Source organism: Lentinula edodes, assembly GCF_021015755.1.
Source record: "Lentinula edodes strain Le(Bin) 0899 ss11 chromosome Unknown C8R40scaffold_56, whole genome shotgun sequence".
NCBI lineage: Eukaryota > Fungi > Basidiomycota > Agaricomycetes > Agaricales > Omphalotaceae > Lentinula > Lentinula edodes.
Genome location: NW_025764362.1, coordinates 3,780 through 31,532, shown reverse-complemented (window position 1 = coordinate 31,532; position 27,753 = coordinate 3,780). Strand labels below are relative to the sequence as shown.

General features: G+C 47.6%; 9 protein-coding genes across 9 annotated transcripts; 6 read left to right on the top strand and 3 right to left on the bottom strand.

Annotated features, from left to right (window-relative positions):
• Positions 1-2,814: 2,814 nt before the first annotated feature.
• On the bottom strand, positions 2,815-4,059 carry C8R40DRAFT_1074117 (uncharacterized protein; the record flags this gene model as incomplete). The annotated part of the gene is made up of 1 exon (XM_046226670.1): positions 2,815-4,059. One exon carries the CDS (start codon positions 4,057-4,059, stop codon positions 2,815-2,817), a length of 1,245 nt encoding a protein of 414 aa, XP_046080383.1.
• A 991-nt stretch (positions 4,060-5,050) lies between these two features.
• C8R40DRAFT_1131080 (uncharacterized protein) lies at positions 5,051-5,606 on the top strand. The gene is made up of 2 exons (XM_046229199.1): positions 5,051-5,114; positions 5,161-5,606. The coding sequence occupies exons 1-2, from the start codon at positions 5,076-5,078 to the stop codon at positions 5,509-5,511; spliced, it is 390 nt and encodes a 129-aa protein (XP_046080382.1). The 5' UTR covers positions 5,051-5,075; the 3' UTR covers positions 5,512-5,606.
• Positions 5,607-6,413: 807 nt separating this feature from the next.
• C8R40DRAFT_1059781 (major facilitator superfamily domain-containing protein) lies at positions 6,414-9,287 on the top strand (the record flags this gene model as incomplete). The annotated part of the gene is made up of 9 exons (XM_046225300.1): positions 6,414-6,448; positions 6,498-6,531; positions 6,598-7,058; positions 7,325-7,616; positions 7,736-8,023; positions 8,060-8,119; positions 8,181-8,304; positions 8,362-8,882; positions 8,979-9,287. 9 exons carry the CDS (start codon positions 6,414-6,416, stop codon positions 9,285-9,287), a joined length of 2,124 nt encoding a protein of 707 aa, XP_046080381.1.
• A 113-nt stretch (positions 9,288-9,400) lies between these two features.
• On the top strand, positions 9,401-11,745 carry C8R40DRAFT_1131070 (uncharacterized protein). Its single transcript, XM_046229198.1, has 6 exons — positions 9,401-9,757; positions 9,816-10,160; positions 10,218-10,354; positions 10,410-10,469; positions 10,525-11,166; positions 11,222-11,745. Exons 1-6 carry the CDS (start codon positions 9,616-9,618, stop codon positions 11,276-11,278), a joined length of 1,383 nt encoding a protein of 460 aa, XP_046080380.1. The 5' UTR covers positions 9,401-9,615; the 3' UTR covers positions 11,279-11,745.
• Positions 11,746-11,905: 160 nt separating this feature from the next.
• C8R40DRAFT_1176781 (uncharacterized protein) lies at positions 11,906-14,745 on the bottom strand (the record flags this gene model as incomplete). Its single annotated transcript, XM_046232568.1, has 6 exons — positions 11,906-12,922; positions 12,978-14,025; positions 14,081-14,192; positions 14,252-14,312; positions 14,369-14,499; positions 14,553-14,745. 6 exons carry the CDS (start codon positions 14,743-14,745, stop codon positions 11,906-11,908), a joined length of 2,562 nt encoding a protein of 853 aa, XP_046080379.1.
• Positions 14,746-15,999: 1,254 nt separating this feature from the next.
• C8R40DRAFT_1059760 (uncharacterized protein) lies at positions 16,000-16,864 on the top strand (the record flags this gene model as incomplete). The annotated part of the gene is made up of 3 exons (XM_046225295.1): positions 16,000-16,439; positions 16,483-16,702; positions 16,760-16,864. The coding sequence occupies 3 exons, from the start codon at positions 16,000-16,002 to the stop codon at positions 16,862-16,864; spliced, it is 765 nt and encodes a 254-aa protein (XP_046080378.1).
• A 469-nt stretch (positions 16,865-17,333) lies between these two features.
• C8R40DRAFT_744199 (P-loop containing nucleoside triphosphate hydrolase protein) lies at positions 17,334-21,184 on the bottom strand. Its single transcript, XM_046236078.1, has 17 exons — positions 20,987-21,184; positions 20,866-20,930; positions 20,555-20,802; positions 20,137-20,505; positions 19,999-20,087; positions 19,898-19,948; positions 19,752-19,841; positions 19,530-19,700; positions 19,380-19,480; positions 19,225-19,326; positions 18,812-19,170; positions 18,675-18,756; positions 18,556-18,622; positions 18,453-18,504; positions 18,260-18,395; positions 18,093-18,208; positions 17,334-18,032 (listed from the first exon to the last, which is right to left on the bottom strand). The coding sequence occupies exons 1-17, from the start codon at positions 21,075-21,077 to the stop codon at positions 17,462-17,464; spliced, it is 2,760 nt and encodes a 919-aa protein (XP_046080377.1). The 5' UTR covers positions 21,078-21,184; the 3' UTR covers positions 17,334-17,461.
• Positions 21,185-21,199: 15 nt separating this feature from the next.
• On the top strand, positions 21,200-25,828 carry C8R40DRAFT_1131042 (uncharacterized protein). The gene is made up of 5 exons (XM_046229197.1): positions 21,200-21,645; positions 21,706-22,815; positions 22,869-23,942; positions 24,000-24,700; positions 24,757-25,828. Exons 1-5 carry the CDS (start codon positions 21,259-21,261, stop codon positions 25,658-25,660), a joined length of 4,176 nt encoding a protein of 1,391 aa, XP_046080376.1. The 5' UTR covers positions 21,200-21,258; the 3' UTR covers positions 25,661-25,828.
• A 520-nt stretch (positions 25,829-26,348) lies between these two features.
• Positions 26,349-26,874, top strand: C8R40DRAFT_1131035 (uncharacterized protein). Its single transcript, XM_046229196.1, has 2 exons — positions 26,349-26,412; positions 26,459-26,874. Exons 1-2 carry the CDS (start codon positions 26,374-26,376, stop codon positions 26,807-26,809), a joined length of 390 nt encoding a protein of 129 aa, XP_046080375.1. The 5' UTR covers positions 26,349-26,373; the 3' UTR covers positions 26,810-26,874.
• Positions 26,875-27,753: the final 879 nt, after the last annotated feature.

The window sequence follows — 27,753 nt, the reverse complement described above, 5'->3', positions numbered from 1 at the left end:
ATCAAAACCCCACACATAGCTCGGAAACGATCAGAGATGTCACCATTGTGGGCGATGACATAGGTCATCTGGTTGTAAAGGGAGCGTAACCAGTCGAAGTATTTGCCTGTCAAGTTGTAGTCAGCCAGCTTGTTCCATAAGCTGCTCTGGTTTGTTGATGGAAAAGCATTCGAGATGTCTACAAAAGCCACGTAAAGGGTGTCATCCTGAGATTTAGCCTTTTCGATGAGGGTGCGGAGGATGAATGCGTTGTTGTTTGTCCGGTATCCTGCCCTAAATCCGTTCTGTGAGGCAGGTAGAACGTTAGCCTCTTCCAGCGCCTGGCTCAGCTTGAGATGTAGTAGGAGTGAGGCAAATTTGAGGATACAGCTTTCCAAGGCGATCGCTCGGTAGTTGTTTGGGTCAGTTGCGTCCTTTCCTGGCTTAGGTACTGCCACAATCAGAGATGTGAGCCACGATGTAGGACATTCATTGTGCGTGAATGCGCGGTCAAAGAAGGAGGCCAAGCGGTCATTATCAATGTCCACGATAGTTGAATATGTGACAAGATCAACACCAGCCGAGTTTGAATGGGTGGTGCGTTTAAGGTAGCTCTTGATGGTGCCGATGTCGTCTTCAGATATTGAAGAGTTAAATGAGGGAATTGGTGAAGGAGGTGAAGGGTTCAGGATAGCCTCAGCTCGGGAGCTTTCGTGTTGGGGGGATCGGGGATCGAAGGAGGTAGTATGAGGATCGGGAGGGTTCATGCGAGGAATGAAACAGCTCGTCAGTTGCTCCAGTGTAACCTTAGGTAGGGGCTTGTCAGGGTTGCGTAGGGATTTGTAAAACTTCCAGAAGGCAGCACCACCAGTGTCAGCAGCGAGCCGCAGGCGTGATAAGTTTGCATCCTCCATCTTCCGTCGGTGAGAGCGACCACGGTGGTCAACTGTAGAAGAGGTAGCAGGGATACAGCGAGCCATAGTGGACACAGATGAACGAGGGTCCGGTAACGTGGTAGAGACTTTGGCAATGCACGTATGTGATTGAGGGATAAATGGAGGTGGGGTAGGTAAGGAAAGAAAGTCGAGGTTGGAGTGTTGTTGAGGTAGAGGGAGATTGGCACCAGCTTTTGCGAGTTGGTCTGCCTGCTCATTCTGAGTGATGCCGATGTGGGCATGGACATGAGTAAATGCAATTGTGGAGGCCCTAGCCAAGATCCACTGAGCGATTACTTGAAGAAGGTCCCCGTTAGGACAATTCCAGCAGCATTGAGCATTGTCAGGTGCGTTATATACAATGGACTGGATAGCGTAGGTAGAGTCAGTGTAGATCTCAAGTGTACGACTTAATGAGGTGCGCTGAATGGTGGCGAGGATGGCATAGAGTTCAGCGCGGTTGTTTCGCTGAGGACCTAATATACGCGCAGAAAGGTTTAAGTGGTGGTTAGGTCCCACATAGATTCCGAGACCGGCACATGCAGCGGCAGTGTTATTCTTGAGGCAAGAACCATCGGTGAAAATTTTTAGAGGTGTAGACTGGGGATGGCAGCTGGCATGGCCATAGACCTTGAGTAAGCGTTCGTGGTGCGACTTGTTCCGAGAGTGCAGCAGTTCATGTTGAAGGTGATCAATATCGGAGAGTAATGGGATAGCAATATGAGGCCTTGGGCGTCGTACAGGAGGGCAACGTGTAATTTCAGTGCCCAGTACAAATAGATCCCATGATAGGTAAGCATGGTCAGACCATTCTGTTTCCGGGCTTACTGCTAACTTAGAGATAAAGTATGAGGAGAGCGGTGAGGCCAAGACATAGTCAATTACGGAGGGGTGAGTAGCTGGTGTCCCATCAGTGCTTCATCGGTGTTGGAAGGAGGTCCAGCTGCTGTGGTTGCCGGGGATGGTGGAACAGCCATTCATGATTGTCAGGTGAAGATCTGCGCATAGTTCAAGAAGGCGGCGGCCACGGGTGGAGATGACTGAGTCAGCAGATTGGCGAGGTGCGTGCTCTGGATAGGGAGAAGAGGACCCCGTTCGGGCATTGATGTCGCCACTTATAATGAAAGGGAGATCCAGGGAGGTAGCGAGACGAATGCTTTGGGCAAGGGCATCCCAAGGATGTAGGTCAGCCCATTGGGTCCAATCGGTGCGGGAAGATTCGGGGATGATGTAAGAGTTGAAAAGTACAATACCGTTTACCTGGACTGCTAATATATCCGGACTACTCAGGTCTAGTCTGACAGAGCTCCGAAGGCTGTCGCGAACAATGGTAGCCACACCCCCCAAGGGTTTTCAATATCATCTGCAATTCGTCGACGATTTCGGGTGTAGACTGTAAAGCCAGTTGGAGGGCATATTGTAGTACCCGCTTGAATGCGAGTTTCTTGGAGCATTATAATGTCATAGCTTGTGATGATCTTCACAAAATCTGAGCAGAGGTAATTTAACAAGTAGCGGCCGTTGATATTCCAGGACAAGATATGAATTTTACTGCCATTATTGATCAATGTGGGATTAGAGAGAGGGGGAGGGAGAGAGTGAGGGGGTGGGATGTTGTGAGTAGAGGAAGAAGAGAGAGGGATACGTCGATTATTATTAATTACAGAGCTAAGAGTAGAGACCCTTGAGGGACCCTCAAGTGTAAGAGTGTCTAGGGAGACAGAGCTATCTATGTGTACAGAGGAGTGGAGAGAGGATTGTGAAGACTGTAAGGCAATGTAGCGGCCGGGGACACGAGGTGTCGGCAATGAAGGGGTGTATGACAGAGACTGGTCACTGTCTGCAACCGCCTTCAGTTGTAAGCGTTACTCCGCGCTGTCCCGGAAGACCATGATGTGTGCTAAAGTTGGCACCTCCATGTGGTGGTGGACAGGAAAGCCTCGAGGCCGAAAGGTGAGAAACAGAGTCGAACGTTGCGAGGACCGAGGCGTTCGATGAAGCCCACATTTGGTAGTGTAACGCCTCGGGCGGAACTCAGCGCTAATGACCATTGGCGGTACATGTCGAAAATGTGAGGGTTCACCATCGCTGGGAGGGCTGGGGCATTTGGGGGAAGAATCACCGTAGCAGAGTGGGCAAAGCGAGGATCGCTGCAAAGACGTTTTTGTCTGTGCTCACCATCATCTGCCAGAGGCTCTTGGCGCTTGATTGCGGATCTTGGCAATGGAGAGTCTGTTATGCGATTGATTAACGAGGCAGGAGGGGAAGAGGGCTGGACAAGGGGAGATGTAGTTGTAGATACAGAGGAGGAAGGTGAATGATTGAGGAGGGTCTCCATTGTGAGTAAAAGCTCATTCATAGCTTCCAGGGGTATTGACGAAGATATGAGAGTCTTGAGTTGTCCTTCCAGCACTTTGAGCTCCTGATGGATAAGACTCTTGAGCTCCTGGAGGTGGGGAGCAAGGTTCAAAGCAGAGTGTTCCTCACTTCGAGACATCTCCACTTGAATGTCATGTGTAATTTGTTCTCGAAGCGAGGTAATGGCGGAGGCAGTCGAGGTCTGGATCTCCTCCGTCCGACGATTAATGAGCGCCTCTAAGCGGACAACGTTGCATTCGAGTCGGTGCATCTGCTGCGCTTTTGTCTCCTTATTGGAGCCCTGGTCGAGCAGCGAAGACTGAGGGTAGGCGATTGGATGTAGAGTTGAATCAGAGTTCTTTGGTTTGCGAGGCTTCGAGGTGCCTCCCAGTTTGTGGCCACGACGGCTTGGTGGTTGTAGGCGAGTGGGAGAAGGGGTGGCGACAATCCCGCCAGCAGCAGCAAAGGCTTCTGCCGACTGATTGGCGGATTGACGGTGAGTACGTTCCTTCGATGAAGAGGCAGTGATCATCCGAGCACGGAGCTCCCGGCCTAGGTCGCGAAAGCGTGTATCGAGGGAGAAAGTGGCGGAAGAGATGGGTGCAGGCGTTGGCGAAAGGGAGTCGGCAATAGCGATGTTAGCGAGGTCCCTCCATTCCGCAGTTTGATGGTCCTGCTCCTGGTCCAATTGCTGAGAGGATTGATCTTCCGCATTTTCTAACTCCATTTCGCTAAAGTAATCGTCTTCGTAGTCCACAGGGTAGTCCTGGCTGTCATTGTTGGACATGATGGAATTATATGGGGTTGGGGAAGGAAGAAGGGGGTAGAACAAATAGGGGTTTACGTTCGGGAGGATGGGAAAGGCGAAGATTGGGGAATGTAATGTTTAAGAGGGAAGGTCCAGCTCTCCGCTGTATGGACCGTTCGCAAGCGCAAGGATGAATGGGCTGGGCAAGGAACGCCGTGTGAGAGATAGGCGAGTGGTTGCCCTTCGGGGTTTTCGGCTTGTTCTTGTTTCTTGTTAGACACGGCGTCGAGGGTCCTTAGTTCTTCGCCTGCTGGGAACGCAGTGGCTGGGAGCGATTGCTGGCGTCGTTTAGCGACGTTTTAGGATGTTATTATGTGTGTTTTAGAGAGGGCGGGCGATTTCGAGAGTTAAGCGCTCAATAGATGATGGTGGTTCTGTGGAAAAGACGTCCTAGCGCCGGCCAGCGGCATAGCCCGCTACCCGTACTTAGGATTAATGTTAGGAAATGATTGTTATGACTGTGATACAGTAACCCTAAACACAAAGCCAAGCAAGGTGTAAGTAGGGCCCCAGAGGGAGAGGGGTACACTAGTATGTAGTTGATGTCATATCAACAGACTCAACATTGAGCTCGTGCGACTGCAAAATAAATTCATCCACGGAACTTGAAGATGTGCAGGTGAAAGTTTTCAACTTTTCAGTGGACATTAGATCCAAGAAATTCTTGATACATTGTTCTTTAATGGAAGTGGGAACAATTGAGGGCCACTGCATCCTTATTTGTTACATTCTCAATGCTGAGTTACCGCCCACTGACCCAGGGGCTGATGCAATGTTATCAACATATAATGCAGGTCTTGCTTTAGACTCGAGCCAGTAGCTTCGGATGTTGACACTTTGGAAACTGGTGCTCAAAGGTGTCAGTCTCTGCCAAGAAAGTGATTCCGCATATTGCTTCTCAGCAGCAGACTGGTTCGAGTCTAGTCTCGCTTATTGTTGCATTCACTGAACTTCCAGGATGTCCAGTACAGACCGCAGCGCAGTATCAGTACTCAATGTTCCATTGCCTCCTCTTCCGTCTCAGGGATCCTTTGGTTAGTCGTCGAACATTATCCTGTTTCCTTTCTCAGACTTCCATAGATCCTGTGTTATCATCTCGTGTGGTTTCAGAGACCACCTCTGGTTCGTTGTATCTGCTGTTCATTCCTACCTTACCTTTCCATAGATCCTGCTTCAGTCAGTGATATGACCCAAGCTACATTGACCGAAGGTCCACCACCTGCTACACCCCAGTCGGGACCTTCTTGTGTTGATAATTTGCCTAGTGCATACCCATATTCTCTTGCTTGTGTATCAACACCCTCGTGCTCTACGGTCACACAAATAAACACAACGAGTCTGTCTTCATTGCCACCAAAGACAAACAATGTACCCAGCAAGGTGTGGTCCATGACAGTGGAGCCTAGTGATGATAGTGTGAAGAGAACCTAGACAACCGCCAATGTACTTAGTGGATCGATAATGGATAACGGTAAACGTGATGTTGACATGAGAAATTTGAGTATGACCATGATGGTTTACAAATATCCAACAGTGCATAACCACGTTAGAAATTTTAACTTAAAAAAAAATTGGACCTACATATTGTAGAAACCTGTATAAACTAGGCTTTCCGCTATACATATTTAGACTTTTTTCCAGACTCTGCTGGCGGAGGTCCGTCTGCCCATATAAGCCAAGCACTTCTATGGTGGCTAAGATCGCGGGCAAGAGGGAAGAAGTAGATTGAATGGATAACCTAGGTAAACGGTTTGTGCGTTCCGAATGGTCTGAGTTTAAGAAGGGAATTGAGTTGAAGAAGGCAGGGTCCACGGTGCTGCTTGATGTTGAACGTTTTGAACATGCGTTTCCTTTGAGGTTCTTTCTGATAGTAGCGTATATTGGGTTCATGTTATCTATGAGTTTCATTCAGAGAGTCAGAAAGTCAATGAAAGGCGGTTCAACAGTCGCTTTACACGAGTAAACATTGTGCTAATAACTGTTGGTACTAGTGGCAAGACGCGGATCCGGGTTCCGGATTCGCGGGGAAGGCAAACGCCGAAAGGATAACTTTGGGGGCGTCAATAATTTGTTCATAATCATCTCAACATGTGTTCACGGTCTGTAACCTCTCATATATATTTGACCTTATCTTCTCTCCTTCTTTCCGTAACTGGCTATCCTCTCCCTCCTGTTTTTCTGTCTTTCGTACTATCACCTGAGAAGGTCAATATCTCTTGAACATTCCATTAACTTTATCTACAATGGCGGCGGGCCAACAAGCCACTAGTGCAGCTAGTGAGCGGGTTCCGTTACTAGGAACGAGTACCAGTCAGCCTCGAAATGAGGCTCGGATGAGAAAGCCTTTCTATAGAGCAAGACCTCTATGGTGCGCTTCTTTCTTAGGGCGTTTTTTGACTAGCTCACGCGACAAACAGGCTGGTTCCGTTCGCGATTACCGCGTCTCTCGTTGTGAGTTTCTCACATCATCTTTCCTTCACTTCAATTCACGATTGACGACGACTTGTACTATTATAGCGTGGTATGACTATGGCACCTCGCGTCGAAGTCTTCACTCAGCTGGCTTGTGCATCTACACACCACCACACTCAGCGTACATACAACCATACGCTAGATAATGCTAGCCTGAACCTTCTTGACTCACACACTCTTTCCTTATATTACACACTCGACCCTCTGGGACCTCATCTACCCGAACACCTTTCAATTCCTACAATTCCAACATCCACAGAACATACCTCGCCTGTTGACCCTCCAGACGACGACGAACCCGATCCCGACGACGACCCTCGGAAATTACCATCCCCACAATGTATCAGAGATCCTCAAGTCCAGAAAGAAGCTGCACGTATTCAAACAATATTGACTACTACGATGGGTCTATTATCGGCGTTCAGTACTGGCTGGTGGGGCCACTTCAGCGAACGTCATGGGAGGACTAGGGTTTTGGCTATGGCAACTTTGGGGTTGTTTCTAACGTACGTCCGGGTTTGCGTTCATGATCGTTCATTTATCATTTCCGTTCCCATGTCCGTTCTGGGAATCATTGGAGGCACTGCCTGTACATACACTCATACGGAGCGTGCTAGGCTCTTCATTGAGCCCGTGCGATTGATGCCGCATGCCATCACAGCGAGCATCATGACTATTACCAAGGCGGTATGATGCTGTTGACGCTTTTGACTATCGTTTCTTATAAATCGAGTCTGCCGTGTGCTAACGCATTGTTTCTTTGCTCCTTTAGGGACCTTACATTCATTCTAGTCGCGACCCCCGGTTCACCTCTAGCCGCTCACGGTCATAAATTACTCGTCATCGCACCGATAATCGAAGGCTTACTCGGAGGCTGGTCTACACTCCAGTCAGCCACATCGGCGTATGTCTCGGACTGTACTAGTCCAGGCTCTCGTGCGACTATTTTTTCGAGGTTCAATGGGGTTTTCTTCCTTGGGTTTAGTATTGGGCCGGTGATTGGTGGGTGGATCATTAGGAATGGTATTCCAGGGATTGACAGGATTGGAACTATCAATAAGCAAGTGAGTTACTAAGCGCTCACTAGTTTACTAGAGCATACGGTTACTCGTATATTTTGCAATCTCGCATTCTCATCGCTATTTTTACTGACTTACTTTTTCTCCGGTTTCGTGTAATCCAGGGCAAAAGCGTGACAGAAGTTTTCTGGCTAGCGATATGTTTATCGTTTATGAATTTCCTCCTGACGACCTTTTTGTTCCCCGAATCTTTGTCAAAGGAACAGCAGGACAAGGCAAAGTTGGCGCATGATGGTGACGGTCCGGACGCCAAAGGCAGATCACGATCTGATAACGACTCTATGAGTGCAAATGCAAGTCCCACTCATGGACCCGATGAACCTAGAGCGGCACCGCGAAAGAGCAGTACTCTGGGGCGTGTATTCAGTCCCTTGGCACTCTTCCTTCCCGTTGTTATCACGGAAACTACGAATACTGGAATCCGGAAGAGGAAAGATTGGAGTTTAACTTTCCTTGCTATGGCAATGTTTTTGTATATGCTTTCCACGGTATGGGTTCATCGATAACTTAATATTCAGATAAAAAGCTGATACCGTGTTTTCTTCAAAGGGTGTTTACCAGATAAAGTATCTCTATGTCGTTCACACGTATAACTGGGCCGCCGACCAGCTTAGCTACTACATTTCGTATCTCGGTGGTTTAAGAGCACTTGGGTTGTTGTTCTTGTTACCCAGTAAGCTTTTCCTTTCTCGTTCAAGGTATTTTCGGCTTCTTAACTAAATAAATCAAGGCATTATCTCAACTTTTAAGCCGAAACCTCCTCCCGGTCAAGGGAAACAAGCAAAGCCGACTAAGAGTCGTCTTGCAGTAGAGATAAACTTTGACCTTCTCTTAACTCGATGCTCAATCCTCATTGATATCTTTTCACAATTCCTGGTCACTGTCATTCCAACACCTCGTATCGCGCATCAAATGCATACTACTGCTGATATCGGTCCTGGTAGCCTTGGTAGTCCTAATTGGATTCACGACCCAAACACGCGAAGCACGGTCTTCTTCGTGGTCGCCAGTGGTCTAAGCAGTATCGGCTCAGGCTTCATCCCGGCATGCCAAAGTCTGGCATTGTGTATTGTTCAGGCAAGACAGCTACTGGAAGGACAGGCAGATCCAGATCGGACAATAGAGGAACAACAGCAAGAAGAAGAAGAGTTTGGAGGAGGAGGAGGAATCAAACCTCAAGCAGATACTGGAATTGGAAAACTCTTCGGAGCGCTGTCAATGTTACAGGCCGTTGGACAGATGATCCTTGGGGTGAGTCGGATTTTCTTTTCACTTGCCACACTGTTTGACCAAACTTTACCATTCCTCCGAATGCGATCTTCTCCTATCGTTTCGTACGATATACAGCCTCTATTCTTCGGTTTGCTTTACGGAAACACCGTAGCTTTCTTCCCGAAAGCTATTTTCGTTTGCGGTTGTGCAATATTGACTGCCGCGTTGGTTTGTGCCTTCATGATACGGAGTCCCGTGGAACGAGAGCTTCTGATTCATAGGGCTCAAAAGATGAAAGGGAAGAAAAGAGTTGAGCGTGAGAGGGGCAGGTCGAGGGCTAGCAAAGACTTATTTGGGGGTACGAGTTTGGAATCAAGTTCAGGCTCGGATTCGGGCTCGAGCAGCGGTAGCTCTGACGCTACAGTTCCGGTGGTGGAAGCTTGACCGATTTCCTCATACTACTTATGAGTTCTAGTGTGATTTCGTGAGGGGGGGGGGCGAATTGGTTAGAATATTAAGGATAATAACTTGTATTATTCCCATACTTATTTCATTGTATCGTATCTTACTATACCGTATGCATGTAACATATACTCTTTTGATCAAGTGCTGTGAAGAACTAAACGTTGATCAACTGTGGTTGAACTGCAGAACCAGATCATTTTCGGAATTTCCGGACCGCATTGGCTTCAAACAAGAACAAAGGACATCCTGTCACGGTTAGTCAATAATATCTTTTGCCCTGAACGGCGACAACGGCGAGTCCTATCTCATGGAAAGTACCAGCCCAAACGCTGTCGCAGGCCCTTCAAATCCACGCAGTTCCCCATCTCACCCTACGTCTTCCGCTAACCCTTCTAACACGCCACACTCTCATGCCGACCAACCTTCACAACTCTTTCTCCCGACACCAGGTCCTCTTCTTCATATCAATATTACAACCATGAACTAACTCAGATCATGTAACCAAAGGTCCCCAGCAATTACCGGCGTATATACAAAGCACGCAGGATCTACTGGGCAAGTTTCATCTTCACGACGCTTACGACAAATACGTGCGATTTTTCAACGCATCGTCTGAGGATGCCCCGATTCCAAATGATAGAAATGAAGCAGTATCAGCCTCCCCACCAACCGCAGGGCAAAATGGGTTGATGGGAGCCTCAGACAAAGGGAAAGGGAAAGAGGTAGCGCCTGCGCCAATTGCCCAAACTCCAGCTGCAGATGGTCAGGATGGTGATGATGACGACGGACCAGGCGGCAAGGGGGAAAAGAAGAAAAAGAATAGCTATAAGCATCTGATCAAGGGTGTCCCTGGTGCGCTCATGAAATTTATTTTTTCTTTTTTTTCTCGATCCTTATCCGGTTATCCAGGAAAACATTCTTTGAAGAAAGACGACTACTTGACAAACCTTATGCTAGCTCCCCCAAAACAGCGCGTACGAATATCAGAATTTGACTCTCGTACCCAGAGGGATGCATTCACCGTCAGTTTAGAAGGACTGAAAGGTGTAAGTCTTGACCTCAGACTGCGTTTATCTGAGTGGCTCCATATTTCCTTTGCAGTGGAATCCTAGTACACTGGTTCTCGAATCGGCTCAAGCCCGGGAAGATCGAAAGAAACGGGTAGGGTCTCTATCTCCCTTCTAGAATCGATATCCTATAACGCATGGTGATATAGAAAGAGCTTAAACGGCTTGCTAAGGCTCAGATGCAAGCTCAATCACAAGCCTCAACACACCAATCTTCACCGGTTGCTTCAACTCCCATCCCTGCTCCAGTACCTACATCGGCTACAGCATCTGCATTCCCTAATCTCGCTTCTACTCCCCGACCGTCCAATTTATCCTCAACTCCAAGACCTGCAGGCTCGGGTACACCTCGTCCTCATCCTACGGCCGCTGCTCCTCCCACGATCAGGCCTGGTAGTGCGAAACCTGGTTTACAACCAGTGCAAATACCCGGACCCGGCATCCGAGTGACTACTCCGCTTCGGACGGCGACTCCTACTGGTCCTCATCCACTCAGTGCTCCACCATTAAGTGCAAGTTTTGTATCTCCACCAGGCTCGTTCAGTGCCCCACAACCTCCTTCAAATGCGTTGAATGCTGTTGTTCCCCCTCGAGGGAAGAAGAGAGAACGTGACGAATCTATGCCCGCACCTGCTAATGGCAACGGGGTAGCTCAAGTCAATTTCAACGGCAATTCTGCCAACATCGGGGCAACACCAAATACCATTCCCAAGGCGATCATCGGAGCACGAGCTGGGAACAATGGCGTGAGACCTCGACCAATCCCTCCTCCGATGAAGAAACAAAGAATCGTATGTTTTTTGGGCTCCCTCGTGCTGCGATGAATCAAACGATTTCTCATTATAGGACTCGCATGGGGTTGGGCGCAGTACTGCACCTGTACAACAGCATACGCCTGTCTAGAACATTTCAACGCCATCATCCCATAAACGACTAACGGACCCAGGTCCTGCACAGGTCCCACGAATAAAGCAATTCCCAAGCACGATGTTGGGAAGTTGTTTCGGTCGTTTTACGCATATATAGTAATATACTGCAACGATTTAGTTGTGACTGCGCCGTCCATGACCCAAGACGTTTGCAGTTCGTACAAGCATGGAGACCAGAAGTCTGTATCCTTGTTAAATATGGTCCTTTGATTGTGTCGCGAATGCACACACCGTGGCTGTGTACGCGACGCGTACTTCGAAGTTTGGATATTCTTCTAGATTCAAGCTCACCTTCATGGCTCTCCTCGTGCTCATAAATTCCATACGTTACTGCCTGATGTATCTCCCCATACTTCATTTATATCCGTAATCGCTCCTGTATCACATACTTACCGCATGATTATGTATGTGGTTTGCCTTGGAAGTCAGAGAAAAAAACTGAGGTTCTACATATATAGTTCATAAAGGACGTGATAAAATTCTACCAAAAGATACTTATTACAAACAATGAGTATATAAATTACTCTAGTAAATTATCATAAAAAAGCAAGCATAAGTACACCAATACCAACGGTTCGTGGAATAGAAAAGGGTATAATGTTTATTGTCTTGTGTTCAAACCTAGATTCGTCGTGCTACGATTGCTGATGCCGCCAGAATCGTAGCTCCTTCTCCCAGAAACAGCACCAAATCTCCCCTCCTCCGTGATGCTAGTTATCAATCCAGTAGTACTAGCGTTCTTCTTGGAATCCAAAGAGCGCACCCCCTTCCCCGTCCCGTACCCACTGTCTTTGTTTTTCTTCGAATCCAAAAACGCATTTCCACCGACTATCGGCATACTCAATCGTCGCATCCACCCTTTGGGCTTTTCCTTCTCAGGGCGAACAGGCGAAGCTAGAGGTGAAGACGTTTTATATTTCGATGCTGAACAGTTTTCGCAGCCGCAATACGGAGCATGGTTTGACGTGCTTGTAGAGCTGTTTTGACTACTATCCCGACGTGTATACGCACTTCCAGCGTCGCTGGCACCGTATGAAGAAGGCCGGGGAGGGACGAGGTTGGTAGTGCTGGCAGAGGAATACTGCGACAAAGGACGGCTAGGGAAGGAACTAGAAGCAGCATTTGTGTGGGGCTGCTGAAAGGATAGTTGACGATCTCGAAGGCGCAAAGGAGGTTGCGGGTTACGGGCTATTGATTCCAAATCAGAAGGTTCTCTTGTAAAAACAACCTCGTTTCTGGAAATCAACATCGCTTTCTCTCTCTCAAGCTCTTGACTGCGCAACTTAATCTCTTGTTCCCTAAGCCGTAGTTCCCTTTCTTTGTCCTGGATCTCGAGCTCTGCAAGCTGATTTAATCGCTGCTGGTGGCGCCGGCGTTCATCTTCGAGAGATTCTGATTCGCTAGGGCGGTTAGTTGGCGATGAGGGAGACGACTGGTCTCTGAGTACTTCGCCTTGTCGCAATGTATCGAGAGAATGTGACGTCCGCGTTCCGTTGGGGGATAAAGGTCGAGGCCGGGGTGAGGAAGGACTAGCAGGAGATTGATAACGGGTGGCGAGGTCATTCACGCTTAACGGTAAGCGAGGAATATCCTTTGGAGGCGGTGATGTATTTCCAGGCTGATCAAAACTGATAGGTTAATGCCAGTCGCAAAGTAATCAGAACTTTACTGACCGTATAGGAGTACCGATTTCTCATCGTGGCAACAATACTCCCGTTGCTACCTGCTTTTGCAACTTCCTGACCTGCGGAACCAGTTCGTTCCTCCTTTGAATCTGGACCTGATTTCGAGGAGTAGGAATGCGTAGAAGAAGACTGGGTTGGTGAAGCGGAAGGTTGATCACGGGCTGTATAATTTGTCGAGACTTTACGTTCCGAAGTAGCTTCATCGAGCTGGGACTGTTGTGGGGACTGTGCTTGTTTTGACTGGACGATAGTCTCATTCAAAGCCGGCCTCTCAAAAGACACCAATTTCAACGGATTACTTGAAGAATCAGTCGTAGTGTTATCCAGCACATCTTCAGACCCAGGAGACTGGCGTTCGAACCGGTTCGCATTGAGTGAAGGGAAACTGGTGACGGGAGAAGAAGACCCGGTTGATCGGCGCTGGGTCAAAGGGGGAGGTAGTGGGAAATGTGTAGGAGGCGCTGGGAATTGGGATAATGATCGAACAGAACCAGTGTTGTCACTGTCTGTGAACTTTCGCGGAGGTTCGAACGAAGACGGGGGTGCGGATTGCTGATTAGTCTGGTCCTGCTTGCTCTGATACTGTGATCCGGCCTGGGTCAGTGCTGGAGATGGGAGGGGTTGGGGTTGAGGTTGGGTTTGGGTTTGGGGGTCGTTTGATGTGAGACTTGGTGGAGGGAACTTGGCGACTTGAGCTATGGCTGCCATATCGTTCGGGGTCATTATTTCTGCTTTCCTAGTTGGTGTTGAAATGGCACGGTGCTCGATGTCGTCTTCGTAGTCGGATCCCCTTGGCGTCTGATCAGCTGGCGAGGGAGGTCGAAGAACGTCGACATCCCTCAAGTCTGTTGGAATAGGGCCGGTCCAACCGCCTTCGCAGTATGTACGCCATTCAATCAATTTGCCGACAGAAGGTGCGAAACGTCGAACGCTTTCGCAAGACCGTAGCCATTCAGCGTCGGCTAGTCTAGACACACTTGCAGCAACGTTAAAGGTCGTAGCTGTATGCCTCTCAGTTACTTGTAAGCAGTGATTGCTGGGGATAGTGTCATTGTTGTATGATATAGTGCAGATATATACAGGAGGCTTACTATTTCTCCTGAGAAATTTCAGGCCCCATAGCAGATATTAGGTTGATATAGCGAGCGTGTTCTTCGCTAGCATCTCGAGCACTCTTCTTTGATTTCTTTTCATACATGAGACCTGTTATGAGTGTAGATTGTACTGCAGAGCGTCGTGACTTATTGAGAAGTTTACCGTACCAGCTTGTTTGATCTTTGCATTCGCGATTGCTATGCGTTCATCATGGGCCTTCTCTTCTTTCTAAGAAGTCTGGATCAGTGCTAAGTCGATCTGGGGCAATACATATACGGACGCACCGCCAACTTCCGGAACCATTTCTTCACATCACCGCTCACCCCGTCATATTCCTTGTCGGCTAATTTTGCAAACTTACTATCGACTTCAGAGAGAGCTTCAAAGATGGTAGCAGAAGTATTCAGAGCATTGGCTAAACAGAATAACATTAATTGAGAGCTTGTAACGAATCAGTCAACGACACACCTGCGATCTCTCCTGTTACTTTCATACCCGCTGTTTCCCTCAATGCCTTGGCCATCTTCTTTTGTAAAGTCACTACAGCGCTCGCAGCTTCACAGTAATCATTGAAGACACTGAGTAATGTTTCGAAGGATTTGCACGATTTGTGAATGTCAATTCGTTCAGCAAGTGGAGGCTGTACGGCAGGGGTAGCCATTGGAATGGCTGGAGTGCCCAGGGAGTGCCTGAGAATCGTTAAGAAGAGGTGCCGTGAGAATTGGTCAAAGCTAGATAAAGCAACCCTAAACAGGAAACGTCTTCAATTTCAATTCCCTTGCTAACTGTCCTGAGGACAACAAATTATCTTATCATCCCCAGACGCACAACGGCTACATCCCAATCTTCATTTAGATGGACCCACGAACGCTAGAGAAATACCGTGCACTTGTGATTTGCTCCAGCTCTCAGCTCTACCTAGCGAGCATCAGGGATATACACATAATGTCCAGGAAAATCATCGGTCCCAAACTTGGATACTGAGGCAAACCGAGGAAAGACTCAAGGAGTGATCAAATGAACGCGCGGGGTGTACATATTACGAATGAGCCAAGTGCAGTCCTGCGTATGTATGGAATGTCCACACCCATCGTATTGCGGAATCATCTAAACTCCATGTCACCTGAAGTTTTGGTTCAAGTTATCCTCACGGGGAAGGATAGGGAAAAACATTGTCACATTGAGGCCAGTATCTGTACACGCATACGTTTCAGAGGAACAAGGAGCATTGAGAGTCATGGCTTTGGATTGTTTTAATTGAAAATCTGTGAAGTATGATAGCCAGTCAGCACGAGACGACATAGGATAGTATGAAGACGAAATGTATCAGTAGTCAATGGATTTTTTTCCTCAACGTGTGATAGGTAGTCTAACATGCGCTTGACATGGCTGTGAAGCCCATCATATGGATTAGGAAAATTAGAAAAAGACTCACTCGAATGAAACCCAAAAGTGATATTGACCGGCTTGAATGTTGTGGTTCAGAAGAGGGAAGCAAAAAAAAATGATGGTCTGCGTGGGAATTAAACGAGTACGGGAAGCAAAGTTTTATCCATCGATGATCTTCAAGCCATCGACATGCCTCGTGCTGACAGCAAGGCGAATATATCACGTCCAAATGGCCAATCGATCTCTCGACTTCAGCGTGGACTTCTCCCCGCCTTCAACGCGCTTTTACTTTATTACAGAGCACTTGCTCTAAGTCCTCTTCTTTCTCATTTCCTGCAATTCGATCGCTGAGCTCCTTGTATCTTTTCCGAGATCCTCACCGACAGCGCAAGGCCGCTCGCTAACGCAATCGCGTAGTCGCTGGCCAGCTCTTTCCTATCTTGATCCATCTTAACTGATCTTCGCCTTTCAATTCTCCTACTTTTACCGGCGACCCTTATTCTTTCTTTCTCCAATACGCTCCTTCATGCCTAACCCTACCTACCCCGGCTACCTTCGAAATCCTTCTCGAATTCCAGATGTAAAATCTCCATTAGACAAAGGTTCTTCCCCAAATACCCCAACTCGCATTACGATACCCCCTTCCAGTGTGTTTGATCAGGCTGCCGAGATAGAACGGTTACCAGCGGCAAACTATTCTTCATCCTCTAATTCGCAGGATGTCGACGAAGCCTTGCTAGAAGAATCATATGTACCGCCTGTGGACGAAGGTTTAGATGACCTTTGGGAGACGTTGAGACAGAAGAAGGAGCTGAAGATGGCGAAGGAAACACCGAAAGTGCGGTCTCTTCAGGAGCAACCGGTTGAAGAGGAGTTCTCTCATATAGAGGCTCCAGACCTCGACGTACCGGTGGGTACTCAGAGATCGGAGACGCTCAGAAGACAGAAATCGATGTGCGTGCACCAGTCGGGATGGAACCTGGTGAACTAACGTCTGATTTCTTTCTAGAACTTCATTCCGCGAGTCGCCTGATGGCAGAATCATCGCTGCCTTCATTGAGATGCGAGGCGTGCAGAAACAAGACGTCCACGTCAGCTATTCGCGCAATCGTCTGGTCATCTCATGGAAATCCGTGGAGATATCAGAGTATGAAGAGAACGGTCGTGTCATTCGAGAAAGACTCGAGCGTGACTTTCAAAGAGTTCATCCTCTCCCAGAGGGCACCAGGGTGCGTTTGACGTTCGTTCAAGTAACGGTGACACAATTGATTTACTGTCATTTCCAGTTTGAAGAAATCAGTGGAGTGATGAATGGTAGATTTTTGGTACTACGTTACCCGAACAGCAGATCTTTCAGAGTTGAGAACATTCCAAGTTCAGTCATCTCATGATACATCCCTCTCTACTTTTTCGAGCTTTACTGGTAATTTCAGATTGTACATACTCATATGATCACCGTCCTTACTATTCAATGTTATAATTTGTGTCAGTACACGTTCGATACAATAATGATCAAGACTTCGAACTCCAAGATTCGGTACTCAGTGCTTCTCCCTTTTACCCTCTTTTTCATTTCTCCGGAAACCGTTATGAACACTTTTGTTCCAAATAGGATTCATTTAGGAGCAGCGTCCATACCTACGAACAGGTCCGGAGAAATCTATAATCTATATGGTAGCACTTATCTTCGTCCAGAACTTCAAAACTAACCAGGCTGGGAAAACGGAAGTAGAAACGAGAATGATATAGTAAGTACCACAGAGGTACCATGAGCTTTGAAATGAAATTCGAAAGCCTAGTAAGAGAATGTATCGAAGCACAAACACATGAGCATAGAAGCTAGACAAGTAGAGTACAAGCCAGGTGCAAGCAAGTCCATCTTTACAAACTATGGATACAATAGCTTGCCTGCGCAAGCGGCGAAAGTTCAAACAAATGCAGTGCAAGTAAAACTAGGTAGGAGGTTTGCGAGTTTGCGAGACTAAGGATTATGTTGGTGGCTTGAACTTTTTATTGGCATAACCTGTGGTAAGTCGACCCATTCCTAACCTCCGTTTAAAGCCGGTCGTAGGCTCGGGTCCATTAGGGGGAGTAGTGGTATTAGAAGAAGACCTGAGAGGCCGCACTACAGTTTGTGCTTCCAACGAGGCCGGGGCCACAGGAACTATAGGAATCACAGGTGCAGCTTCCTCTAAGGCCTCAGGAGTTATCGCAGGTTTCAGAGTATATTGTATTCCGCGGAGTAGGGATGTACGATGTGGGAGCAAATTTGGAAGCACGGATCTTGCAGATGATGGTGGAAACGCGGAAGATGCGTTGTAAATAGGCTTTTGGGAAGCTGCGATCGAGGAAGATAATGATGAGCCTCGATAGGTCATGTGCGAGGGCACTGGTGTCGGGTGTAAATTCGAGGATCCTGCAGAAGTAAAGTTCACGAAGGGCGGCGTATCTGTATCATTGTAGTCAGTTGATGGTGCGATATATGACTGCACATTCAAGACAGTGGCATTATTGTTGTGAGTTGGGTATTCTGGAAAACGACTTCTAGCTGACTTGTTACTGGAAGAGAATCGGTTAAGATGGACGTCAAACACGCTGCCGCTGACAGAAGGGACATACTACTCTGCAATGTGTTGTGTGACTTGTGCTGAGTTCGGTTGCGGTCGATTCAGAACTTGACAGATGACTTTCCGATCCAGGTCAGATAGCATTGACGAGCTTTCCGCGAATAATGACTGAAAACAATAGAATGAGCAAGAGAAACGGTGAAAAAAAATGCCAATGACCGGAATCCGTCTGATCACAGACGACACAAATGGTGATAGGTCTCTAGTCTTGGTCTCCCCGGAGACTTTCCGTTGCGTGGCATATGATAAATACAACAGAGACTGAGCACGAGTACAAGCTACGTAAAGTAGTCGTCTACGTAAGGGACTTGAGCGTCAGACGTCGGACAAGAGAGAAAAGGCCAGAACTTACCTTTCTTCTTCGACATCGTCAGTTCGATAAAAAGGGAAAGTTCCCTGTTCCACTTGGGTTAACGAGTCAGCAACCAAAAGTAAGTAAACATGGAACTCATCACCTGCAGGTACCATAACGACAGGCCATTCAAGACCTTTAGCAGCATGACATGTAGAAATCGTCACTTTCTAGGAGTTCGTTGAGCATCGCAATGAATAAATGGATAGTCTGTGGATTCACCTCATTTTCACCCTCTTTGCTTTGTTGATCTCCTTCCGAGGATAGCATCGAAGCCTGCAGGAAAAGACGAAGGGGAGTATCTCTGATTGGTTGTAAGTCAGTGTTGTATGGAATAGCTTAGACAAGAAAAGTGCAACCGTGATGTTTGGGCGTCTTCCGAAGCTGCAACAGTAGGGCCGTCTTGCCAGTCAGACTGAACGTCGCTGGCGAACGTGATGAGCTCCTGTACGTTTTCCCACCTGCTCTCCCAGTCGGGCTGTGTTTTTCTTAAATGATCTTCATAGCTGATCAGCTCGACGAGACGACGAATCAGGTCCGATGGACGAGCGTTCTCGGATGCCATTTGTTTGAGAATGCGGATAGAAGAAACGAAGGGGCCTATTTTGCGCTTGACAGCAGGCTTGATGTCAGACGTTGTACCACTGTGTATTTTCTCTGCGAGGTCCACAAGTGTTAGGTTTGACGCATCGGCTCGTGCTAGAAGCTCGGCCACACTCTGAGTCGAATGTTTAGTCAGAGAAAAGGAACTGAGGGTATAAAAACTGCTTACCTTTTCACCCATCCCTCGAGCGGGAGTGTTAATGGCGCGCACGAAAGCAGGGACGAATTGGGGGTTATCTACAAGTTGAAGGTATGCAAGCAGATCCTTGATCTGTAATTCTACGGAGTCAATGTCGTGACTAATCGCAATCATACAACACTGACTTCGACACGTTCAAAGAATTTATGCCCACCCAGAATACGACTCGGGATTCCTTCTTTTTGTAGAGCGCTTTCAATAGTACGGGAAAGAGCATTGAATCGCACTGCAAGTGGTCAGGTTGGTTCCGTCAAATCCTTTTGGATTACACATACGTAAAATAACGAAATCTCCCCAGTTCAAAACGCCTCCCATATGCGCCACAATCTGTTTGATTTCTCCTGCAAAAAATGCAGCTTCCATTTGTTCGGAGGAGGAGGACCTTAGGACAGGAATTAGTCCCACAGGATGCGACGTATGTAGCGATTTCTGGATACGAGTTTTATCTGCGAAGAATTAGTCACAGTGTAGAATATTGGAAGAGTGAATGAGGTTACCTTCGGCTACAATCGCCAAACTGGCTCTAAGAATAGAAGCAGTTGAACGATAGTTTTCTTCTAAAAATATCTGCTCTGTGGAGGAGAAATCTTCGCACAAATATTTTCAAAGGATGCTATTGCAACTGAAGGGAAAAAGCAGGCACCTTTTCGCATTCTCGCCAGATTTCCAACCTCAGCCGATCGCCAGCCATAAACTAAAATCGGATGAGCATCGAACAGGCATATACGCGAAGCAAATACGAACTGGATTGATCAGGATCACCAACAACGGTAACGCAACGCGCATAGGCAATAGCTTTCATAAGATCATATTGTGTGAGGTTCGTATCCTGGCTGAAAACCAATGAATGAAGTTGCATAAGGAAGGGAACCTTCGGCTCACAATTCGTCTACTAACACATGCTGACACCATTTGACTGAGTCCAAGTTTGTGGTAAAGAGTTTCACTCCAAAGAGAAGTAGATCGTCAAAGTCCAAGCTATTGTTCTTCCGCAGCGTCTTTTCATAGGCGTCATATATTTCGGCTACCACAAAATCGATGTCATTCACGGTGGTTGACGAGGTCAACAGCCCGTTCGAATCTTTTGGCCCATGGTTTCTGGCCTGAACTTCCCGGAGAAAGTCTCTCGAGGAAAGGCCTCTGGCTTTGGCTTTGGAGATGAGAGCAAGGACTGTTCCTTCTTTAAGGCTGATATCCTTGGCGGCTAGGTCGTCTTTGTATATCTTCAACAACGGTGCAACAATCTTCTTGCTAGGAAGCTTTGATAAAGTTCGTTCGTTTTCATATGCAAGTAACACACCTTTCCTCCGCATCGCAGATGGTGAAGTTTCCATCCAAACGGATACTCCTTGCATATTTTCTCAAGAACAGTGCACAAAGTGCGTGGAAAGTTCCCATTCGCACTTCCGATGTCTTTTCCTTCCCGATTACCTTCGTAAGGCGCACCCTCATTTCATTTGCGGCCTTGTTCGTGAACGTGACTGCACATATCGACGACGCGGGGAGGTGATGATGGAGAATTAGATGGGCAATGCGAGAGGTTAAGACCTGTAGAATGTATAAGATGGATAGGGAAATGAAGCGAAGAAGGGCAGAACAGATATCACTGGCCTTAGTTTTTCCGCTACCAGGACCAGCAAGTATTTGTAGAGGGGTTCGAGGGGAGTGTTGCACAGCTGAATACTTTCGCGTCAATAATTGGAGGTCTCTTTTCGACAGACAACTGTTCCACCTTTGAGTTGGGCAGCATTGAGAGAGTTCAGGTAAGAGGTCGCAGAGCTCTCGGATAATAATGGAGATAATCCAGTCGATTCAGCATTCATGAGCTCAGGAAGTTCGAGGGAGATGAGGAAGAATAGACACGCGTTGAATCACCGCGCCGTGACGCGATCACGTATACCCGGGCCGGGTTAGCCACCAAACACGTGCAACAGGTTGGACTATTGTTCGACAGAAATAAGAATCTAGAAACGACGTCGACTATTCCTTCAACATCCTGACCCTATGGCCATCACTGAGAATGCGCTTCCAGCAAGTCCCCTTGAGCGCAACTCGGTACCTCACATTGATCTATCGAAGACATTCAACACTACTGGTACCAAGAAGAACAGGAATCAGAACTCCACACCCTCCAGCTCATCTCGGAAACCTATGGGCAATTTGAACAGGTTGTCTGGCCATGCTAAACCCTTAGGATTACTTTCTCCCCCCTCCAGTCAAATAAATGTTCTCTCGGGCGAACCAAATTCCGAACGAAACTCAGACCGCCATTCTGATTATGAGCCGCGCGAAAAGGACGAGGACCCTGCGAGACTTTTAATTAGTCCACCCCCGGAAGAGGAACTTCAGCAAATCAATATCAGTCAGAGATCTAGCTTTCATAAACCATCTGTAAGTGTACAATAATTCCTACGGGTCACAACTTGAACGCCAGACACTACTGCTTTCCAGACGTCTCATCTAAATGATTCTACGAAATCAATTCCAACATCTTCTATTGCACCATCTCATTCTAAACGGAAACGGTCAATGGCTGCTACACACTCCTTTGTCGGCTCGTCTTACACTACCATCCATAACGGCGATCTTGCCACTGACGCTCAGGCTACGCCTAATCCCAAGCCTCGCAAACAGTCAAGGAAGTTTAATCGCGCCCATGTACGAACAGTCTCGAATCAGTCCGACACATCCATACAAACCACCCCTTCGCCAACCCGAGGTTCGGGGATTGCAACGTCTACTTTGACAGAGCAGGAACTCTTGCCTCTACCTTCCTCTTTAACGGGTCACAGCGTCCAGGCTACACCTAGTCGCAAACGGAGACAATCTAAGCTGATGCGGTCCCCTCGTACCTTTAATCCGAATGCCGACTACATTCCTACCTTCAGAACAGATTCTGACGAAGAATCGACCAACGTTGAAAATAATCAATCGCGGTGGCCGTATACGAAAAAAACCGTGCGGATGGGGCGCCGCAGTGTAACCCCTGCTACCATACCTCCGTATGAACCCCCACCCGTTATGTTCACGCCTCCTAGGGAAGTTGTTCACAGCCCTGTGACATCGACAACTAAGTCGAAACGCAAAGCAGGAAAATCCAAAGGGTTGAAATTGGATCTCCAAATCAAAAGTGAACCGCCTGATATTGACTATTTAAACGCGCCCATGCCGCCTCCGAGTCCTACTGATGACCCGCTTTTATTGAGTGGGCCACCCGAGGGAAGTTGTACACCTTCACGAAGTCGAACCATGCGCGATGCGTCTGTTTCCGCGGACTTTGCTCAGAATATACGAAAGCAACCATCCTTTGCACTTGAAAAAGAGAGTCTGCCTCCTTCTTCCCCTCCTGCGCAGGACGATTCTTCTTCTTCGCCCTCACAAGCTACTTACCATTGGCCGAATACCGGAGTGGTACAGGAGGACGACCGGTCAACTGACAGCATGGAGCTCGACATGCAACCACATGAATATGCGGAGATGGAGGGTATCCCTTACTTTGGATTTGGCCTAGAAGGCTTTGCTGTGGCTTCGGCTGGAGCTTGGAGTGATAGCGATGAGGAGGTGAGCCTCGAACTATCTTATGACGTTCGTGCCAATTTTTTCTCTTAATGCAGGGTCCACATACTCCTATGCGCGAAACCGGCGTAATCGATGAAGGCATTGGTGAATTTACTGGACATTGGCGCATGACCCAAGTTCCCACCAAAGCAGATCCACCGAGTAGCACAACAAGAACTCGGATGGATGAATGGGGCAGACCGAAGAGTCCATATCCATACAGACGACCCTCTTCAAGCTCCAGCCTTCCGCGCGTTGGAAGCACCAGTCCGTCACCGTCTCATCCTAAATCTCGTGTGAATGCTTCTGCTACTGCTGACGTAGAGGAGGCGGACAGAAGTGTACCACTCGCTGACGAAGACCACACAATCACCTTGCATCCCCCATTGTCAGAGCCTCCAAGTGCTCAAGAAGCAGAAACTCGTTCCTATCATGAACATAAAAATATTGAGGATGCAGAGGAGCAAGAGGAACAAGAAGTTCGAGCACTCAGTATTTCTGCAGATGACGAAGGCGAGGATAGCGCGGATGAAGAAGAAGTCAGGCGATTGAGTTTAGGACCAGAGCAACAATTTGAGCAAAAAGATCCGGATTTTGAACAGGAAGAATCGGAAGTCGAGGATCTGAACCTTAGTAGTGCTTCTTTTGATATGATAGTCGGTGACCATATCGCAGAACCGTCTGGCGTCACGGCAACAGCACATACTCCTCGTCGTGTTCACTCGGCAGAGTCTCAGGCGTGCTCTTCGCCTGCTCCGCTTAGAGATCTAGCTTTCCTTTCTGACAAGAGGCGTGGTAATACGCGCCTTTCCGCATTGGAACGAGCCAAGGAACTATTTGGTACACGTTCGAGTCCCGTGAAACCATTATCGGGTCTGGCACAGATTTTCGACGACGATGAGCAGGACGCCGAGGCAGCTCATTCATCTCATCAAGTAAATGAGAGGCCTATCACCGTTGATAAGGTATTTGAAGAGGAAGAGGAGGAGTTGAAAATGGACGCTGCAGAAGATGCCGCCGAAATGAGCAGTGGAGATGAGTCTGATCCTATGTCCCAAGATCCTGGCTTGGTTCAAATCACTAGCTCTGATCCCAAAGCTGCTGCTAGAGCTGCTGCTATCTTAAAACAGGTGACATATTTCTTCTGCTGATCTATACTTTCAATGATCCTCATCAAAAGTCCCCAGCACGACTACGATTGCTTCACCAAGATTGTTCTGAGGCAACAGCAACAACACACTCGAGAAATCTCGCATTACACTGTCGAGAAGTTGAAACGGGACAGTCGTCGTAAGACGCTGTCCGGTGCGGGAATCTCTAAGGGCAAACTTCGCTCGACGCCGAGACGCTCGCTGGGTACCGTTGTGGGTGACATGGTCTATATACCTGGCAGTCCGGTGACAACTCTAGGGGGACTACTAAAGGAAGCCGAGAAGGAAGTCCAAGAGGAGCAGTTTAGAGCCGTTTCGCCCCGCATCTCCAAGTCTGGTTCTCTGATGCCCGAAGATAATGCACTCGTCGGAATGGGGCTTGGTGAACGTGCATCGTACCGTACTCCTTTGCCTGCGAAATATGGGCTCGCAATCCGACCGCAGAGTACACTCGTGCATGAAATCAGGGATGTAGAAGATGATCACCAGAATGATCAACAGTTGGCTTACAAAGAATGGACAAAGGAAGAATGGAGAATCCTTGATGCCTGTTTTACAGATGAGAGAATAGATCTTGCATCCCGATCGTCATCCAACTCGATCTCATCTCCCCTGAATGACGGACATGAAGATGTTCCATTGGCAGAAGTTGACTTCGTCGACGTTGACGTTGTGGTTCAAAGATTCATAGTCGAAATGGGCGGGGACGATATCACTAATGCTCGTGGTTGGTCAAGGTAAGATTTGGTTCACAATATTTTTCTCAGCCACTAATTTGTATGACCTCGGATAGAGATAGTCTTCGTGCTAGAGCTAAAGCAATTCAGAAGAAACAGCGTGCAGGACACGTCGCACCACCTACAACTCCTTACACTCCCCGTACAATATCCAAGAGTCGCGAGCCATCGTCTTCTATGGAAGTTCCCGACTTCACACCCCTAAATCGACGACCTTTTCCTCTGAGGAACCCTGTATTGTTGCCTCCGCCTGGTGGATCTACCGCACCTTTCAGTAGTATACCTGATGACGTAGTGGAGGAGCCTCGACGGCACAAAGTCCCATCAACATTGTTAGCTCCTCGATATTCACATCTCTTACATGAAGCAGTCGCTATCAGCCGAGAATTGGCAAGTGAAGAACCTTCTTTGACAAATTCAGAAATGGGTACTCTCAATTATCTGTCGTTTCCGACTGTCAAGACTTCTTCCCTACCCAAAGCTGGTCTTGGACGTTTGTTCTCTTACATTCCCGGTTTTTTGAAAACTCCGGCTACTTCCACTCGCAAAGCACACGACTCCAAACCCGGCCTTCCCCTTCCTCCTGCTGAGATTATAGACAAACATCGAGGTCCGATTGTCACTCCTGCACGTCCGCCAGCTCCGAAGTCCAAACCTCCGAAAGAATTGGTGAACTTGCATCACCAACCTGTGCCGGACAAGAAGGAAACATCGAAGATACCCAGGAAGGTTCCACAGAGGATGGTGCAGCTGAACCAGGTTGGATTGCCTAAAGAACGTCAGGAACCAATTGTAAGGCCTAGGAGAAGCAGCGGGGGCAGTGTCAAAGATCTTATCAAGACATTCGAATCATTTGATGATAACGCTCAGCATACGGCAAGTGTCAGGAACATCGGGAATTGGAAGAAAGGCTTGCCTGGTAGTGAGAAGAGCTGCAGTAAACCGCTCTGGAAGCCATAGTTCGTTAGATACAGATAGGATCAATATTGCGCGGTACAATCGAATTACGCCAGACTTTTAGATCTGCTAGTACTTGAGACATATGTTTTTTTTCTGTATATACATAACCGAGTAGCGCCGGCCAGCGGCATAGCCCGCTACCCGTACTTAGGATTAATGTTAGGAAATGATTGTTATGACTGTGATACAGTAACCCTAAACACAAAGCCAAGCAAGGTGTAAGTAGGGCCCCAGAGGGAGAGGGGTACACTAGTATGTAGTTGATGTCATATCAACAGACTCAACATTGAGCTCGTGCGACTGCAAAATAAATTCATCCACGGAACAAGATGTGCAGGTGAAAGTTTTCAACTTTTCAGTGGACATTAGATCCAAGAAATTCTTGATACATTGTTCTTTAATGGAAGTGGGAACAATTGAGGGCCACTGCATCCTTATTTGTTACATTCTCAATGCTGAGTTACCGCCCACTGACCCAGGGGCTGATGCAATGTTATCAACATATAATGCAGGTCTTGCTTTAGACTCGAGCCAGTAGCTTCGGATGTTGACACTTTGGAAACTGGCGCTCAAAGGTGTCAGTCTCTGCCAAGAAAGTGATTCCGCATATTGCTTCTCAGCAGCAGACTGGTTCGAGTCTAGTCTCGCTTATTGTTGCATTCACTGAACTTCCAGGATGTCCAGTACAGACTGCAGTGCAGTATCAGTACTCAATGTTCCATTGCCTCCTCTTCCGTCTCAGGGATCCTTTGGTTAGTCGTCGAACATTATCCTGTTTCCTTTCTCAGACTTCCATAGATCCTGTGTTATCATCTCGTGTGGTTTCAGAGACCACCTCTGGTTCGTTGTATCTGCTGTTCATTCCTACCTTACCTTTCCATAAATCCTGCTTCAGTCAGTGATATGACCCAAGCTACATTGACCGAAGGTCCACCACCTGCTACACCCCAGTCGGGACCTCCTTGTGTTGATAATTTGCCTAGTGCATACCCATATTCTCTTGCTTGTGTATCAACACCGTCGTGCTCTACGGTCACACAAATAAACACAACGAGTCTGTCTTCATTGCCACCAAAGACAAACAATGTACCCAGCAAGGTGTGGTCCATGACAGTGGAGCCTAGTGATGATAGTGTGAAGAGAACCTAGACAACTGCCAATGTACTTAGTGGATCGATAATGGATAACGGTAAACGTGATGTTGACATGAGAAACGTGGTTCTGACAGGAAAAACGTGGTTTTGACAAGAATAACGTGGCTTTTTGACAGCATCGGACCATTTTCCTCAGTTTTGAAATGATAGGTCGACAATGGATGACTTCCCGCTGCAATTAATCCAGTATATAACAGTTTTCTGAAATTATGAGAGAGATTTGAAATTAAGTTATTTGTCAAATTATTCGCCTTATCCATCCCGTAGGCCATCAGACACCTGATGATTTTGATAAGGAGCTGCCGCGCTGACATGTCACCTTTTCCTTCTGCCTTCATGCGAAACGAGTTGCTTCCTCTGGTACTTCAGCAACAACAGGAAAATGACGAAGAAGACGAAGACAAGCTGAGGCTTCTCCTTCTGGCAACACTTGTTTCAGGTGTATTTGACCACGAGGCAGAACGTGTTCGACGCCGCAATCCATCTCGCCTCTACCTCACTCGTCCTCAGCTATTACCAAATCCCCGAATAGAGTCACCATGGATCCGCTTGTGGAAAGGGCAAGAAAACCGTGCCTTCATAACCACCATGGGCTTCGATGTAGCAACTTTCCGCTTTATGTTAGAAGGTCCAGGTCATTTTGCGGATGTTTGGAACAGTACACCAATTCCTCGGAATGATGTCTCCTTGTCCAGTGTTCCACGTGTCGAGCGGCGTTCCCTGGATGCTGCTGGAGTATTAGGACTTGCTCTACACTATCTAGGCTCAGCTATCCATGAAATCCAGCTTCAGCAGATCTTTGCCATCGTTCCATCTGTCCTCTCACGTTATCTTTCATTCTCACTCCACATTCTCCTTTCAACACTTCGGAAGATGAGAGAGGCCCAAATTGTGCTTCCAAGCTCTATTCATGAGTTTGAGGAACTCTCTTCTATGATA